The following is a 17,921-nucleotide window of genomic DNA, read 5'->3' as shown; positions in this document are numbered from 1 at the left end:
TGTTTTTAATTACGACAAATCGACACCAGTGTTTGCTTTCGATTGCGAATAGCTCTCGAATCTTATTGTCTTTTCAAGTTAACACCTTTGTTGCCATCTTCTGTGTTCACAGCACTTATTTTTCATTCCGACATATTGGTAATCTTTGATTTTGTGTCTGTTGTGTGGTCAAAACGTCATCAACGCAACCACGACCTTTTCCTACTGTTTTCTAACATGGGCTCACTCTGAATATGTCTGGACTAACTGACTTGGACATTTACATTCTCACACACAACCCCTCTGGAAAGTTTTCAGGAGAATATCTAGACTTCAGTGCACGTCTGAAAACAGCTTAAAGCAAAATTTCAAAAAGAGTCTCCAACCCTGGAAGCCGAAATGGTTTTACACACTCTAGAGTCTTTATGGTTATGTAAATTGACTTGTCCTTTTGAGAATTCATTGAATTTTTTCAAACCTTTCCAGCCTTGCCTTTGTCCGACTTTATCTCGTCATACTTCTGTGTTTCCTATATGTATTGTATTGAGCCACCTCGGAGGAGCAGTGCGAGTTCAGGCAAGGTTCACACGTAGGCTAACTTGTTCCAAATGACTGTGAGGAATTCCTGGGCCTTTGCTCTCCTTATTAACCAAACATCACCTTGTCAGACCCGACATGCCTGTTCAGAGCTTCTCCCTGTGCCACACATAATGAGATGAGTATCTCAAATCAGCTTTCTTTAATTAAAGGTACAACACAAAATAAGCTTTTCGCCAGTCTCCTCATAATACTCTCTCTATCGTGGTAAAATAATTCCCATGAGGAAGTGATTACACATTTGGATAATACCGAGCAGATGTGAGAATGTCTCAACAAGTTAGCAAGGAGATGGTGGAAGTGCACTTTGTCACTATTGAAGCAGTTTGTCATGGCATCACAGAAACTGTCTCAGAAGCCTTGAGCCTGGCAGTGGAAGTGATCAGATGATGGTTTTAAAAGGGACAGAGTGTTTATTATTCATTTTTAATAAATGATTGGTTTTATCCACTGAGCAACTTCCTCCTCTTAGAATTTTTGGTGGCTGTTGTCGTGAAGAGCTAAGACGTGAAGGTTGTGTTTGGTCATTTCCCAGAGTATGAAGTAGAATGCAGTAGGAGGTTGTGTGGGTCCGACATGTTCACAACAACAGGAATATTTCCAGAACATTGAGACAAGTGATGGTGCAGGGGAGCATTCGAATTTCGCCGGGACATTAACGAACCAAGTCCCTGAAACGTCATCAACTGTGAATTATCCAGATATGTTCTTGCTGTATTCTCACCTGGGCTCACTCAGACATTTTACTGACTCTGAGATTTGCATTCAGAGTAAAATATCTATACTAACCACATAGATAGACTTTGCATGCAGTTGCTTCAGCTTCACCAGAAATGAGGCCAGCATCGCAAGAGAAGCATCATGACAAAAGAAAAGATTAATTAAAAAAATATATCTGTTTTCCTTCAGCATTAATATGCATATTCAGGAAACTAATATCATTTGCTTTATGATTTTTACAGTGCAGGTTAGCAGGGATTGGAAAACTGCAGGAGACTGGAGATTTGTCTGAATGTTTATCGTGTTTTCGAAATATTTAAAATTGTCAAATACAGCAGTTTAGTTTTAATTATGTGTTTTACATATTTAAAGTCTGAGTTTAAACTAAGTTCCTCAAGGTTGTTCCTTTTCATTTCATGGAGTTTATTCATCGTGTGGAAACAGTGCAGCACAAAGGTTTATCAGCTCTGACAGACTTCATTCAAAGCAATATAAAATTAAAAAAATCATAATCTAAAAGACAGAATGTATTGTTTGTTTGGATCCAACACTTCACCCTCACCTTCTGGAAGATAAGAGAAGTGTTCAAATTCAAATAAAAATAATGTTTATATGCACTTATCGTCTTTGTTCAGCTCAGAAAAAGATAAAGATGAAATTGGCGATGCCTCTAAACCAAGGTGTTTTCTCTTTTGTGCTTCTGTATAGAGAAAATACACGTAGATAGAAGAGAGAGAAGGGGAGGGGGTTCACCTACAAGCAAGAAAGAAACTTTGGTAATTACCAGAACACAAATAATGAGAGGCTATGAGGGAAAGTGTTTGAAGAGAGACCCTGATCAAGATAAGATTGCAGACTGTATCGTGAGAGAGAGGAAGAGTTTTTTTCTGTCTGCTGCAGCTGAGAGGAAACTTAAATGACAGAGTTATATACATGAACCAGACGCGGAGCTGAACCCTGCAGAAACAACCAGAATAAATGTGGTTTAGGGTGTGACGAGGACGAGTGAGACTCAGATGCTATTCGTGGTCAGACAGTAAGGAAATATGATGCGTACTCTCCTCTACCTTTACAGGTCTGTTGTTTGGAGCTGCAAACTCTGAAAAGGGCCCAGTGGACCCTTTTCTGTCCTGAAGGACATAATTCAACTGACAGAAAAAAGATGAAGCAGTCGTCGCCCACTAGTGGACATGGTGCCAATGCCTTAATGGTAACTTATCCCAACAGAAAACACAAGAAAACCACAAACGAGCATTTGTAAGATTCAAAATCAGTTGTTTTTGTTATACACTCTTACTTTTTGTTACTGAGGATCTACTTTTACTTTATTTACCTGTTAATAAACTGGAAACTCTTAATAAGGAGCCTATAACTAGCTGTTTTTGTGGTACACTCTTTTATGGACTAAAGCTATAATTTTACTTCATAAACTGATTGATAAACTACAAAAACTCTTAATAAGGAGGCTGTAATAAACTGTTTTTGTAATAAGATGTTAGCTTTTTTCAATAAAGGTTTAATTTACTTTAAAATCCTGCTTTTAAAGTATACATAATAAGTAGGTTGTAATAAACCGTTTTAGTGATATATGCTTAGTTTTTTTTGCTGAAGGTTTAATTTTACTTTATGAATCCGCAGATAAACTATGAATTTACTCAATAAAGGTTGAGGTAAACTGTTTTCATAATACACTTAGCCTAAAGCTATAATTAATAAATTATATAGCTCATAAACAATGAAAACTCTGAATAAGGAGGTTGTAATAACCTGTTTTCTTTATATAATGCCCGATGAACATCCTGGATTACTGTAAATTTAACCAGCCATTGCGTATTTAAAATTGATAAAAGCATCTATGAATGGATCAAAATATCTAATGTCAGAACAAACACAATTACAATATAGTGATTTTCAAGAAGTAATAAATGCTGCATTAGATGAGCTCTGTTTTCATTCCGCTCTAAAGTCTCTTATACGCTGTATAAGGTCGTTGTCCTCCTCCTGCACATTTGTCTGAAAGAGAATTGTAAATTATACATTTTGGGAACGATATAAAACTTTTTGGGGGGATAACAACATTACAACTGAACATAAGTTGTGAAATAAACCAAAACAAATCAGAATCTACGGGACAGGCTGTGGGTAACAAAAGCATTAAAAGGCAGTGACCTCAGAGAAAACACATCTGCCTTTATGTTTGAAATTATATTACCACCACACTTAAATTCACAATAATGTAAATGATGCACATTTCACAGCCCACTCTAAACTCCTGTTGTTTTATCAGCAGCTGCATAACCAATGAATACCAGGCTAATAATGATTAGAATAACAGAGGCCAGACCTGGTGGTGGTGAACCAATGATATTTGCAGGGATACGGGATTATTAGCTTGATGTCCGTGTCCGAGTGATTATTCTCTAAAAAAAAAAAAGAAAAGAAAGAAGGAACATACCTGTTGCAGCATGGGAGAGGAAGAGAGGAGTAGGGGAGGTGGAGTATGTAGAGAAACATGCTTCCCCATAAAGAGAAATTGGCTATTGTTTGGATTTCACATGATTGATGCTTGACTTAATCCAGTGCTCTTTGCGCCTTCCCAGGAGGGTGAGGCGGCCTCTTTGTGCGCCCCTGTCCCATGTGAAGCAAACCAAAGCGGGAGAGTGAGGGTCAGAGCTATTCGGCAGGGTACCAGATCCTTCCCACCGGCGCATCTGCATGTGAAATCGCCATTTCACCCCTCCACACTCCCTAATTGTTGCTAAAATTATTTGTGAAATTGCCTTCCACCAGGAGTGTTTTCCACGGCAATTGTCACGATTTTATATGCACGGTGGGCCCACAGAGTTGACACACGCACCTCTCCTTTCTCTGCCACATGTGCGCTTTTTATCCCACTTTAATAGTAGCGCATCGTTTTTCTTTCTTTTTTTTTTTGAACAATTACCTTTAAGCAATTACTCTTGTGTGTACTCCGGGGGCAAGTCAACCTGTTGTCATCAATGGCGGGTCGATCCGATGTTGTAATTACCACAAAGGAGAAGCTATAGGAGCGATTCAGATGTGCACGCTGCGCACATTTACTTAATTGAAAGGTTAACAAGCCAAAAGCATCTTATGGACCAAACCGTCGTGATGAAGCAGACGTGCAGCCGCGTGTACAGCCCCTGTCCGTCCATCCACACATCGTACTGTCCTCACCTCAGCTGTTTCAGGTTCGATTTCTTTTCTTGGGGGGGGGGGTTCAGACCAGGCGATGGCTGCAGACGATTCATTATATTTGATCGAAAATGACAATTTAGATAAATTCAGATATTTATTTGCAAATGTATTTTTAATCAAAGTGTTATTCTATACATGCAAACTATTTTATAACAACTTTCAATGTTTGTTTTTTTTACTTATATATTTGTTGCATATATGTTTTTTTCTTTTTTTTTGTGATGATCAGAGAAAAAAGAAAGAGAAAGAAAGAAAGATCAAATATCATCTTTTGATAAACGCATTAATATTCCACAGGTTTAAGCGGCTGAATATCACGGAGGCAGACACACACACATTTTTTTTAAAAGACGGGATTTAGAATAACATTTAGATTTGATTACATTTAGACCTGGGTTTGGTGTGTTGGGTCTTTTTCTTATGAGGGAGGCAGCAGTGAATTAAAAGTGGAATGCGCGCCTCTGGTTGGTCCGCCGGCTCCTGGATAAGCCCAGGAGAGGCCGGGGAGCCAATGGGAGCGCGCGGCTGTCTCCTCCTACGACATGCACGAAAGTTGGCCACTTAAACTACTTCCAACCAGCCAGCAGACATTATACTCAACCCAAACTACAGCGAGGGAAAATAATAACATTGCACTTTTCTCCCCCTAAATTCACATCCATAACTTTGGTGCATCTCCTCCGGTGTGCAGACTTAAGGCTGTTTTCATTTCATTTGTTACTGACTTTTTATCTTATTTCGCACATTCATCGCACCAGAGGAGAGCATCACTTTTATTCCTCCCCCGGTGGAAGAAGGGCTCGTCCAGTTTCTTCGCCTGGGATTTGGGATTTGACAGCGCACAGAGAAAGAAAGAAAGAAAGAGAGAAAGAGAGAGAGAGATCTTTTTTTGAAGCATTTTTAAAGATATTCAGTTTTTATTCTTTTTGACCTGGACTTTGTGAGCGTATAGCAGGTTTTGAGCAGAGTCTGTGTTTTGTGTGAGTAGCTGTGGGATGGCTACTTTGCCAGGAACAGTGCCTCGGATGATGCGCCCTGCGCCAGGACAGAATTACCCAAGAACCGGCTTTCCCCTGGAAGGTAAGGAAACATGACACGCAGCTTGTGACTCTATTTATTTTGTGTGGTGGTCAAACTGTTTATTGCTGATAAGTAAAACACTGGGTGAACAATTGCAACCTCGATTTAATGATGATTAAAGTTTTACAACCTCAATAAAAACTGATAAGTCCTGTAGTTTCAGATCAGATCACAGCTTCTTTTTTTTTTTAAATGTAATTATATATAATATGTTTTGTTTGAGTCCTGGTGTTTTCCATGTCTGTATTTAATTGTAACATATTTTACAATTACAATAATGTTTTTGATCCCTAACCCTAAGCTGCACACACTCCCCAATAATTCATACTTTTTAAATACAAAATAATATTCCTATTAATGTATTTTATTTTACATTTTAATGAAGCTGTTTTTATGTTTAATAAAATCATTTAAGTAATTTAAATTATAAGAGTATGCAAGGCCTGAATATTATTTTATTTGACGTGTATTAAAAAAATCAGGCCAATGTACCAATAATTTGCCTTTATGCGATTTTAAACTAGATAATAAGCAATGTTTTGGTTCCTTATCTCAAGGAGCACTTTTACAAGTCCATCCTCGATTGTTACACACACATATACATGCACACACACACTCCCATGCACACACAAGCAATTAAATTGGTAATTTCTGAAAACTTCCAAGCCCGCCACACTCCAGCCGTCTGAACATATGGGCGGAAAAAAGATCACTTTTGTATTTGCATGCATTTACGGGAGCAGTTTTCCCATTACGCCCGCTGCGTGCTCAAGTGCTCTGGAGTGAAATGGACAAAAACCACGTAGCTCGCAAGTGACTCGAGCTGCGGGGATTTGTTCAAGTGTCCTGCTGCTGGAAATGGCAATAACACACACGGCAAAGAGACGGCTCAAAGGATCACATCAATATTTGTACAGCATGACTAGGAATAATCAAGGTGGGAAGTGTCACCCTGCTCAGTGTCTCTTGAATGTGGAGCTGCAGCCTGGAGTGGCCTCGGATACATCCTGTCACTGACGCTGGATGAATCTGGCTCTTGAAAATGTATGAAAAGATAATGTGCGTAACCTGCGTCCTGGTCAAAGTCAGCAACATGGCAAAAACATGCTGCTGTTCCACTATACATCACACAAACTAAAACTGCATCCACTCAGCACACTCTGCACCTTGTGTTGTTGTTTATTTCCGAGGCTGATGTTGTTGTTTGTTGTGGCGCAGTGTCCACCCCATTGGGCCAGGGTCGGGTGAACCAGCTTGGCGGAGTGTTCATCAACGGGAGGCCGCTGCCAAATCACATCCGACACAAGATAGTGGAGATGGCCCACCACGGCATCCGGCCGTGCGTAATCTCGCGACAGCTGCGGGTGTCTCACGGCTGCGTCTCCAAGATTCTCTGCCGGTACCAGGAGACCGGCTCCATCCGTCCCGGAGCCATAGGAGGCAGCAAGCCCAGGGTGAGTGGCGGCCCGTGGTGATCGGGCTCTGTGGGTGAGAGTGGGGCGAGGAAGGGTGGGTCAGGGGGGCATCACACCTGAGGAGCCCTGATCTGCTGTAGTGTTAACATAACAGTGTGATGGAAAGATCGAGAGAGAAAAAGGTTTCATCTCCTCTGTCTTTGAATAGGCTTCCTGAAATGTAACAATAATAATAAGAATAGTAATAATAAAAATAACAACAACCGGTTCCTTTTTTTGCACCAAAAATTGAAATTACATATAAAAGCTCCACTCGGTTCCTCGTCATATAACTTTATTGCTGATGCATTACTTTTTTTGAATATTTGTATAAATATCTAAAATATACATAATTTATTAAAAAAATAATTCAAATGTTTATCTAAAAATAACCCTGAAGTTTTAAAATTATCTCGGTAATCAGATGTATATTTTTTTATCATTATTTTATAATTATAACATTCAATCCTAAATATTAGACGTATTTTACATTTTTCCATTACATATTTATATGATAATACATGGGGGCATATGGTTTTTCTGAAGATTAATATTTAGTTAATATTTCTGCAAAGACATGTCAATGGGCCTATTTTTTACAGTGGAATGTTAGTGGTAATATTTCAGATTTTAAAATGAAACATCATTTATAGATGTGTATGTCTTTTACATTGTATTTACATCTTGTGCTTGACTCGTGTGTCTATATTTTCTTGTTCCCTTCAATTAAAAGTGTCTGTAAATTTGTTCCCCTCTCTTTCTCTTCACGTTCACACACATCTCACACCTAAAGCAGGTGGCAACTCCCGACGTGGAGAAGCGCATCGAGGAGTACAAGCGAGAGAACCCGGGTATGTTCAGCTGGGAGATCCGGGATAAGCTGCTGAAGGACGGGGTGTGCGACAGAAGCACAGTTCCTTCAGGTGAGGCCTCATCTGGTAAGCTGCACTTTTTTCTCCCTTATTACCAGCGAACACTGCAGCATCACCAGCAGAATGACCAGCACCAACATGTTTTAAGCCCCTTTAAGTTACTGATAATAAAATGTTTGAGAGTGCCAGGAGAGCTCACCCTCAGCTGGTTGACCCAGAAATAAAAAAGTCATCCTTTTGCTTCTGCACTAGTAAATCTATAGCCTATTATTGTATTTAACATTGCTCCTTTTTTTTTTTCTTTTCCAATTTTCTTTTCAACATTTTCTCAACTGAAAAACTTGACCTGTGCTTTATATATTTATATATACATTTATATTTTGTCCTTCTAAAATAAATGTATGATAGGATTATTATGGTTCTTCTATGGGTTTTAAGGGCTAATCACCCATTTACTTTTTTATTTGCCATTAGTGAGCTCCATCAGCCGCGTATTGAGGGCCCGATTTGGCAAAAAAGATGACGAGGATGACTGTGATAAGAAGGATGAAGATGGAGAAAAGAAAACAAAGCATAGCATCGATGGCATCCTCGGTGATAAATGTAAGTTAACAGCAGATAGTATATGGCCCTTTTTGTACATGTCTGGAATAACAAATTATCATCTACACTATACAGATATTATTATTATTGTATTGTTATCATTATTATTATCATCATTTAAAGTAAATTGCAGCCTTGTAAGCAGGAAGCAAATGTTTTCCTTCCTCCCTTCAACGTCCTCTTGGGAAAATTGTCCCACATCCGAGCTGCAGCTAAACGGAGAATTTATTCCTGCTTTTAACTCCGAGCCAGCAGTTGTTCATTTGCTCAATTATTTATGAGAGCCTTGGCAGAAGGTATTTAAACTGCAGAAAATTAATTTGTGTGGCGAATGCCTTCCTCATCCATTCACTCATTTAACGAGCCCCTAAACGACAGCTGACAGTTTGACCCATTTCACAATCGATGTCAGTTCACTGACATTTCACCACTTGTCAGTTAAAGAGGAAATCAATGTCCACATTATTATTTGCTCTATTAGTAATGCTCTGCGAGGAGGGGGAATAAAGCTTTGATGCAGGTATTCACTGTCACTATTTGTCAATAGAATTTATGGGGTTTTAATAACCTTAAAATGTATTGGTATGCAATGTGGGTTTCATATTTTTTATATGGCATGTATTTAAATGCAACTATAACGTTGCACCCGGGGACATAATTAGACTCTCAATTATCAAATGTGATGATTTTCTTCTTCTAAATTATTTTTTTAACACAAGTAGAATTGTTCGTTTTAGTTCACTGCCAACAATTCTTGATTTTATTCTCATGTATTATTTGGGCCTTTGGTTTAGAGGTGCCTTTGGTTATGAGGAGTGAAACTGGCTCAGTGCTATGAAGCTGTCTGATGATCAAAGATGTGTGAATGGAGTTTAGATAAGAAAGAAACGCCCTCTTTTTCCAAACCTCAAAATAAGAAAAAAGACACTTCCCAAAAAAATTTCAAACTTGAATTTGGACTTCACAAGCAAAACCTCCCCTCTATTGACGCCTTTCTGAAAGTGAAGAGTCTGAGGTACAAAAGCAAATCCTGGAAAGATGGCAGCGGAGAAAAAAAAGAGAGTAGAGTATGGGCCCGTCCATTCACATTCAAAAAACCCGGCTAAAAGAGAGAGAAAAGTTTGGACAAAGGGCGCAGAGAGACATAAAAGGAGATGAATTATTCAGTGCGCCCCGCTGCTAGATAGTTTTGTAATTTTATATAATGGCGTTGGAGAAGAATCAGTTGATAGCGTGAAAACGGTCTCTCCTTTTTTCTTCTGTCACACCACGCATTAATGTTATGAGAAAAAAATGTCACCGTTTTGTTGGAAATGTCTCCAGTGTTCATTTCGGATCCTGCTGGTTACAAATCACCAGCGGTTTTTTTCTGGAGAGTCTGTTCAGCCGCGCCCAGTACGCGTTTTCTGGATAATGTGATAGTTTGACTTATGAAGTGTTAAAACACAAAATATCCTCATAATGTTCCAGCTCCTGTGTTTTTTTTCTCTCTCGTAGCGCTGCTTATGTTTTAAATTGGGGCGGAATTACGCTGCTATAAAAAGACGCACCCTCATGCGTAATGCAGTTTAGACTACTAGCATCCGGATGGCATTTAATAATGTTAATACTTATTAGAGTAAGCAGTGGAGACGATGGTTGCTGAATAGGTGGCTGTGTTCGTGCCGGGTGTAATAGCTCGCAGGCATGGTAAGAAATGTATTTATCCCCAATCAGCCCCTCACTCTCCGAGTTTGAAGCACAGCCCTTATGTGGAGAGGGGTTTTAAAGCAGATTAAATAGAGCCTTTTATTTCTTTTCACTTTCATCTCAGAGCGGAGCTCACAGTGGCTCGCCCTGGGCACAAAATTCATGAGATTTTTTTTTCGTTTACTTATCCAGATTTTAAGACTTTATTTATTTATCTATTTGTTTATTAGGTCTGTGTATTTGATTTTCTCAGGGGTTATATCACGGATTTATCCCAGCTCTAATCTAACTTTATTAAAACGTGTATTTAAACTGTTCACCACATTACAATATTTGTAAATTCTATTTTTGCTGCATGGATATAAGTGTTATTTCTACGAAAATAGTTCCACCCAATGGGCCCTTTTTCTTTTTTTTTTACCGTGTGGTGATCACCAAGCGGAGATCCTGCTCCACCCACCATTCTGTTTGTGCAGGGACAAGTTCCTCATCCATGGTGCGCACATTTGCGCGGCTGTTTAAGTCTGTGCCAAAGTTTAATTACGCGCAAGGAATGGGGGAAAGGTTGCTGCGCAAACTTGGGCATCCCTTTGTTTTGCTCCATGCGCACTCAGGGAGAGAAGTAGAATTTGAATCAGCTGTCCCGCGTCCAACCGCCTCTACACTAACGCACCCAACCTGGCCGTCAAATGAGGTTGAGACAGGCGATCGACACTTGAGCGAATTGCAGGCTTACCTGAGTTCTTCAGCCTAATTAAACAGATGCCACGTGGGATTACTCCCGAGCGTCAGGGATGGAAAGTGACAGCCCGGTGGAGACGCGTGAGGGAGTCAGACAACCCAGAGAGCCAGGTTAGGAGTCAAGGGGGAGGAGGCTTCTGTTAATTCAAATATAATTTAAGACTTAATATATGGCACTCACTTAGTTTTAAACATATTTAGAGAAAATAATCATGTTTTCACTTTCCTGTCTCAGCTTTTCATGTAAAGTAAGCTACCTGCAAAGGTTTGGAAATTTACCTCATGCGTCAGGCAATTACGCACAGATTATTTTAGGTTTATTCTCAATTACCGGGTACAGCCATGTTTTACAGCAATAATAATTATAACATTGATAATAATTATAATTTCTAGCTGGTATTAACACTCAGCCTACAGTGATGAAGAGTGTGAAAAGCGGCCCCTCACACTCAACGTCACAGACACACATGAGGGCACTCGCGCACGGACACACTAACTATAATACACACTTCCGCGCGCACACAGCCGGTCTCTAAGTGTATGGTAATATAATGTAGCTATATTTCGGGTCTAAAGCCGTGCTGAATGAGAAGGACAGGGGAATGAAGCGAGAGACCACTTCAAACAAATCCATCTGGAACAGTGTGTGAGAGAGATTCAGTGAAAGTATGGGGAAGTTATTTAGCTATTAATAACGTTTTTTCCTCAGGCATTGAGAGTGACTCCATCTGCACTTTCTCGCAGCTATTTGGCTGGGTGGAAATTGAGGGAGACCCAAATGTTGGGCAGAGATAACATACCCATCATAGCCCAGACCCTGCGCTGTGCTTCACTGCATTAAACTCGGATTAACCTCCCCTGTCCCCGCAGCCACTCAAGCCACATTTCACTGGAATTTACATCGGTGGGCCTTCATTTTTATTTTTTTTTCAAAAAGGGGACAGGAGCTGAAAGACAGAATGTGATCGATTAAAATAAAATAAAATACAAATTTCAATATCCCAAATTTATGGTTTCATTTTTAGGAAAAAATAATAAATGTGGTAAAATATTAAATTAAAATTTTAGGGTAATTAAATAGTTGGCCACTTTAATGTGTGTCTCTATGTAAGCTGCCATTCTTTCTAATATTCAACATTTTCCCAGCTATTCATAGTAAACACTGGCAATTTAATTAACCAATTTATGAAAATGTTTTACACTTAGGAAAACACGATACTCATTGAGTCAAATTAGACAGTTCTGTCAGATTGCAGTTTACAATCTGACATACCTCACATTAAAACCATGTACCTATAACTTCAATGGCAGGTAACTTAGTAACCGACTCCGTTGCTTAGTAACCACTAACTTGATTAAACGGTTTCACAGTGAGCAGCCTGTCTGCGCCTAAAATGCTGTGACAAATTTCAATTTCAGTTAAGTAATGCACCAAAACTGTAGTTTTTGTTGACACCCTTAGCATTTAATTGAGAGCCACTTTTTTTTGGGTTAAACAATAAGAAGACTTACGATGACAAATATAAAATGATGATTAAGATCAATATAAAAAAAATACTTGCAAGAGCTCAACAGAATATTTTAATAAAATAATTATATTATAATAAAATAATAGATAATCAATACATCGACTTCATGCATGTAGCTCACATTGCATTGAGCCTGCATTGTATCTCAGTCTATCATTATGCCTAAAATGTTGCCACGAATTTCAAAATTTGTTCAAGTAATAAGCTAAAAATGCTTTTTGGAAGGAGAATACATTCCATATAGAATTTCATTTATTTCGTGGAGGCTACTACTACAATGAGCTGCATTGAAATAAGTTATTTAGAATAAATTCAAAAATAATGATGTGATTGTCTGTTTGTGACATATCGCGATATTTGGTGGGCTACAACCTGTGTAAGAAATGATCGCGCTGGCTCCAAGGTAACTTGAGCAAACCCTGCAGCATAATAACATGAAACCCTGCTGCTTCTATGAGTATAATGAGTAATGCATGAATGTGAAGGTGTGCACTTTAAGCTCGTAGGCCCACCACACCACAGAGACGTGTCAGAGTCGGGGGCTTTAAGTGTCGACAGCATTAGGCTGAGTTAAAAAAAAATGGAGCAGGCTTAAATTCAGTCTGCGCTGGCATTTGACTTTGATCACATCAGAAATATTCATGGAAGCACAAACAGTGGCTCTGCCGCCATTATCCAGGCTGACAGTGATACCTCTCAAGGCTGTCTATTAATTAAAGTGGCGCTTACCATGTGGGACGACTCCCTATCTGGGCGCAAAAATGGTTTTTCCATCTCTTGTGGGGCTCTTGAAAAGGAGCAATCTTTCCTCCCCAGCTTCTAGTGGGAAATTTAAAAGTGTACAGAGGAAGACATGGGGATTTCTAGCTCATTTATAAAGACGAGTTTATAATCCTTTCCTGCTTAATAACTTAAAAGGATTCAATTTCTCCCCTCATTTATGGGGTTATGATCGCACATTGTTAGACGCAGATAGTAGCATTTCAAGGTTAACATTTCCTGCTCGAAAATATCAGAATATAAGCTGTAAGCCCATAGGTGCCCTTTGTTTAGCCCGCAATTTCCCCCGCACATGCTGATAGGCCCAGTTTAGATGTTGTTACTATTAATGTGATAACAACGAGAGGAGACGAAGAAGACCGACTTGATAAGATGCCTCCACGCCACTGAGCATTATTTTTCCAACATGATATGATATTTAATTATAGCCCATAATTTAACCATCGAGAATTAAATTTCAGGAGGCTTATATAGACTCTGAGGATTGGATGTGTGGTTGGGGGTCTCAAACCATACGAGACAAATTAAAGAGGAAGCGTTGCCCTCCAGGTATCCTGTCACAACAGTGGGGTGCTTCAGCGCGTCTCCCGTTTCTGTCTGTGTTTTATTCCGCCAATTTTCACCGTGGGGCTGCGGGATCCTGGACTGTGCCTGCGGGGCTCTGCTCCAAAATAAATACAAAGCTCACAGTCTCCCTCCTCTGCTGCTGACTCTGGTCAAGTTTGACCTGAGTCTCTCTCCCTCTCTCTCTCACACACACACACACACACACACACACACACACACACACACACACACACACACACACACACACACACACACACACACACACACACACACACACACGTCAACAGGTGAGGGCATTAGTAATAAAGGTATGGGCTTAAAGAAAGTAGAGTTTTTTTTCACTTTGTCATTTGTTTGTTTTGTTTTTGGTGCAATCCATCAAAAAACACTGAGTCATTTTGGCTGACATATTGTGAAAATGACAATTTATCAATTATTTGCTAACCTAATAATGAAGAAGTAAATCAATTTCGTGCTATTTCAGGAAATTATAATATTTTGACAAATTCAATTTTTTGTATTGTGACAGCTACTCTAGGAAATGTTGCTCCTAAATATCAGAAGCATTTTTTGCATCATGGCAAATATTGAATACAACTACAACTTCTGATATTTATATATTATTTATATACTATATATACTATAAATACTTGGTCCCTTTTTTTTTACATGTATTATTATTATTATTATATTTGTGAGCCTATATTTATATATACCCATATATCCACATCACCTCAGACGTTTGCGTTTCCTCTCCGGGTATTTAACGCAGCCTCTGGCCCGGATTGGCGTCGCTTTGTGCGCAGTATAAAGTTTAATTGGCTGGAAGAAGATGAATGAGGCTGACAGGAATCAGCTGTCCACAGATTCCCCCTGTGAGTCTGACTCGGAAATCATAACCTGACCAGCTTTTCCTCCTCTGGAACCAGCTCGTTGAACTTGTCACATCTAATTAGGGTGTTAACGCGCACCGAGAGCATCGGTGGGAAACAGTAGGTGGTGAGGACGGGGCAGCCAATGAGGCCTTTGTGGGTCAGATGGTGGAGGGGTGGGGGGTGGGGGGGGTGCTGCCTGGTTGGATGGCGTTGTTGTTGAATTGAACCGCTGCGGGCTTTTATTTCTAAGCAAGCTTTTTTTTTTTAACCCCCCTGCTATTACTTCAATTATGGCCATCCAGCGGGCTAAACAGGCAAGTCTGCACGGACTGTAGCCTTGTTTTAATTAGGTATGAAATTAATTAGAGCAGACATCTATTAAAGACTTTTAAGTTTGGCTAATTTTGTTTCCACAGAGTTTAAAGGTATGACAGTGGATTAATGGCTTACAGCCAAAATTACATTTTATTGCATCCCATCATTTTTCTCCTGCTGCCTGTCTAACAGGTGTCAGGCAATCTGCAACAGAAAACTAATAGTTTAATACAAAAATGTCCTGTGTTTCCCACCTCCAGCAGTGTTTTAATTTACAAATTCAAACATTTTCCTGACTTTCAGCAAAAAACATGTTGTGCAGATTCTGCAAAATATTAATCACTTGAACTCCACGCTCTTGCAAACCCCTGCTTGAAAAACCCCAACATTCAGCTCACTCAAAAATAATTTTGTAAGTAAAGTAGCCTTAACCTTCTGTGCAAATGTGAAAATTCAATATTCCTCCATTTCCATTTTAAGAGGTCGCTTTCTCTGTTTATTGAATACTTTTTTCTCCCTTGTATTGGTACAAAAAAAGCCCTGTGATGTCTGACAGGCTGCTCTCACCATTGTTAGATGAACAGCCACTAGAAAAGGACGAGAGAAAGAAGAGGGAGGAGAAAAGGCCCCTCTGTTATTTTCTGTCTTGAGACTTGCTGCATAGGCTATTCAGGCGAGTTGATGAACTCCTCCAAAAAGTTTATTAAGGGGCCGAAAACAATACGAACTAAAGCCTTTGGGTGCCTGGGCAGACAGTTTATAAACTAGCTGCTATTGTGCCTCAAAGGCAGATGCATGAATACTTTTCAATGGGGGCCTTCAAACTGACACGATCAGGCTGGACAGCAGCAGTTTTAAAGGGAGAGAGGGCGCTTCTGCAGCAGCTCACAACGCTGCCTTCTTTTGCATTAATGTACATCTGCAAAGGAAGGAGGAGGAGGAGGAGGAGGAGCTGAGCACTGTCTCTCATGGCCTTGCCCATTAACTGGCTTTCTCTTGGTCTTTATATATGTGTCTCAAAAAAGAGAGAAAAGTCAGTATATTTTTATGTTTATTTATTCTCAAAGAAGTAATCTTAAAGAAAATTGGCTTTATGTGCTGCATCATATTTCTTCCTACCACTAATGCTATATATTGAGAGAGGGAACTACACAATTTGTTGTGTGCAGACTGTGACAATAAGTTTCCTGTTAATGTTAAGTTTTAAACAAAGATTTCAAATATTCCTGATCATCTATGAGCACATAAAGTGAGGCAGAAGTCTGCTGTGTGCTCTGGTGACATGGAGCCACTGTTGATTTCTTTGGACGGGACACACCGGCTACGCACACTCAAGAAGATACATTATTCCCCTCCTTTTCAGCAAACAATAGACTGTCACTCTTCATCCCTCTTCCCTCCTCTGTTCCTCCCTCCTCAGCTTTCTCTTTTAGTCCGCTCAGTCTCTGGCTCTGTGCCTAACAACATCAGAGGGAGTCCAGTGATTTGTGACCCCAGCAACCCACACTTAATCTTGCTAAAGAGGGGGAGCATCCAGTTTGCAGCTTGGCGGGCCCCAAATAGACCAAGCCTGCTCTGGCAGGTGTCAACATTAGCAAACAATTGGTCCCCAGTCCCATGCCCCGTACCCCAGTGCGACACTGAACCTAAACTATTTGAGGCGCGCTGAAAGAAAACCACATAATAGGGAATGTGGAGGGGAGGAGAGGAGGGGGAGGACAAGGGAGAGATTACACTCTCAGACAGCTATTAGCAGGGATGAGGCTTTTCTAAACAAACAAAAAAAGAAGACGATCAATACTGTGTTAGTTTACAAAGTGGAGCCATCATTGTGGCTTTGCAGTATTTATTTTCTGCTCCATTGTTTTTCTCGACTTCTCAAATGTCTGTGGGCCGTATTGGCAATCCAATTTAGTTTGGAGGGGGGGTCCCTTGGACGCCTATTTCTTCTCTCGGGCAGGCGTGTGTTTGCGCCTGTGGTGGGCAGTTCATTGGTAGATTTGGTGTTGTAATGAATCCCGATTGGTGAGTATTACCTTCAGTGGAGGTGGACAATGACTGGGCTGTCCAGGGAAAACAACACTCAGGGATGACAGACCCTGTGGGGTTGCAGTCCCTTCTCCTTCATTAGACAGAGGTGTCTCTGCGACGAGAGTGCAGGAAATGAGAAGAGAATGAGTTGACATGCGGGCTGTTGCTGCTCTCGAGTGGAAACGTTACTCGACAATGTTTTTTTAAAGCCCATTTATTTGTCTCACACTTCTGATTCCTTGCAATGCCATGAGGAGAGACAAGTGGTCTCAGCAGGGGAGATTAGCTGCAATGGTTTTAATGGGGGAAAAAAACCTATAGTATTTGTTATCAGACAGAAATCTCATTTAATTGCTTTGAGATGTCCTCTTAGTGTCTTTATCCTCTAGGCCTCCAAAATAAATACAAACAAGTGTAATTCAGTTCAGGCAACATCAAACAAAACAAACCTCCTGCTGCCATTGTTCTGTTATTAGAAAAGCTGTCATTAGTTTGCTACAATAAACAAATGTAATTAACTGAATTCATGACCTTTACAGACAATGGTGCCTGTTGTCAGGAAGCACCAGTAACGATTTGTTAACAGGCAGTAAAATGATTCTGAGCGTCCACGATATTAAAGCATCACACAACTCAGAAAAGAATCCCTAAACATCTACATTTCTCCCGTTATTGTCCTCATGAAGACTGGAGGTTTTTTTGTTTTGGTCTCGACTTAGGTGAACTGCCAAATGATGACAGACAGTGTACAGAGTAATGTCGGCTGTAAGCAGTAGTTAAATAACCGTGTAATTTCATGAATCGTAGTCATTTTGCCTAATAAGTTATTCACCAAACAATATAAATGTTGTCACTGGATCACAGATTAGA

The 17,921-nt window shown here is 39.9% G+C and overlaps 1 protein-coding gene across 5 annotated transcripts in view; it reads left to right on the top strand.

Moving 5' to 3' along the window:
* The first annotated feature begins 5,073 nt into the window (after positions 1-5,073).
* Positions 5,074-17,921, top strand: part of pax7a (paired box 7a) — a 46,253-nt gene continuing 33,405 nt past the window's right edge. For 2 of the 5 annotated variants that reach the window (XM_069535406.1, XM_069535417.1), the window contains exons 1-4: positions 5,074-5,595; positions 6,814-7,049; positions 7,843-7,972; positions 8,396-8,524. In XM_069535406.1, coding sequence (XP_069391507.1) covers positions 5,511-5,595; positions 6,814-7,049; positions 7,843-7,972; positions 8,396-8,524 — 580 coding nt within the window. In that variant the 5' untranslated portion in view covers positions 5,074-5,510. Of the gene's footprint in view, positions 5,596-6,813; positions 7,050-7,842; positions 7,988-8,395; positions 8,525-17,921 lie in introns of all 5 variants that reach the window. The other 3 variants (XM_069535411.1, XM_069535399.1, XM_069535393.1) reach the window with 3 other exon arrangements.

Source organism: Paralichthys olivaceus, chromosome 2, assembly GCF_024713975.1.
Source record: "Paralichthys olivaceus isolate ysfri-2021 chromosome 2, ASM2471397v2, whole genome shotgun sequence".
In the NCBI taxonomy this organism is placed as follows: Eukaryota; Metazoa; Chordata; class Actinopteri; order Pleuronectiformes; family Paralichthyidae; genus Paralichthys; species Paralichthys olivaceus.
This window is presented reverse-complemented; position numbering and strand designations above follow the sequence as displayed.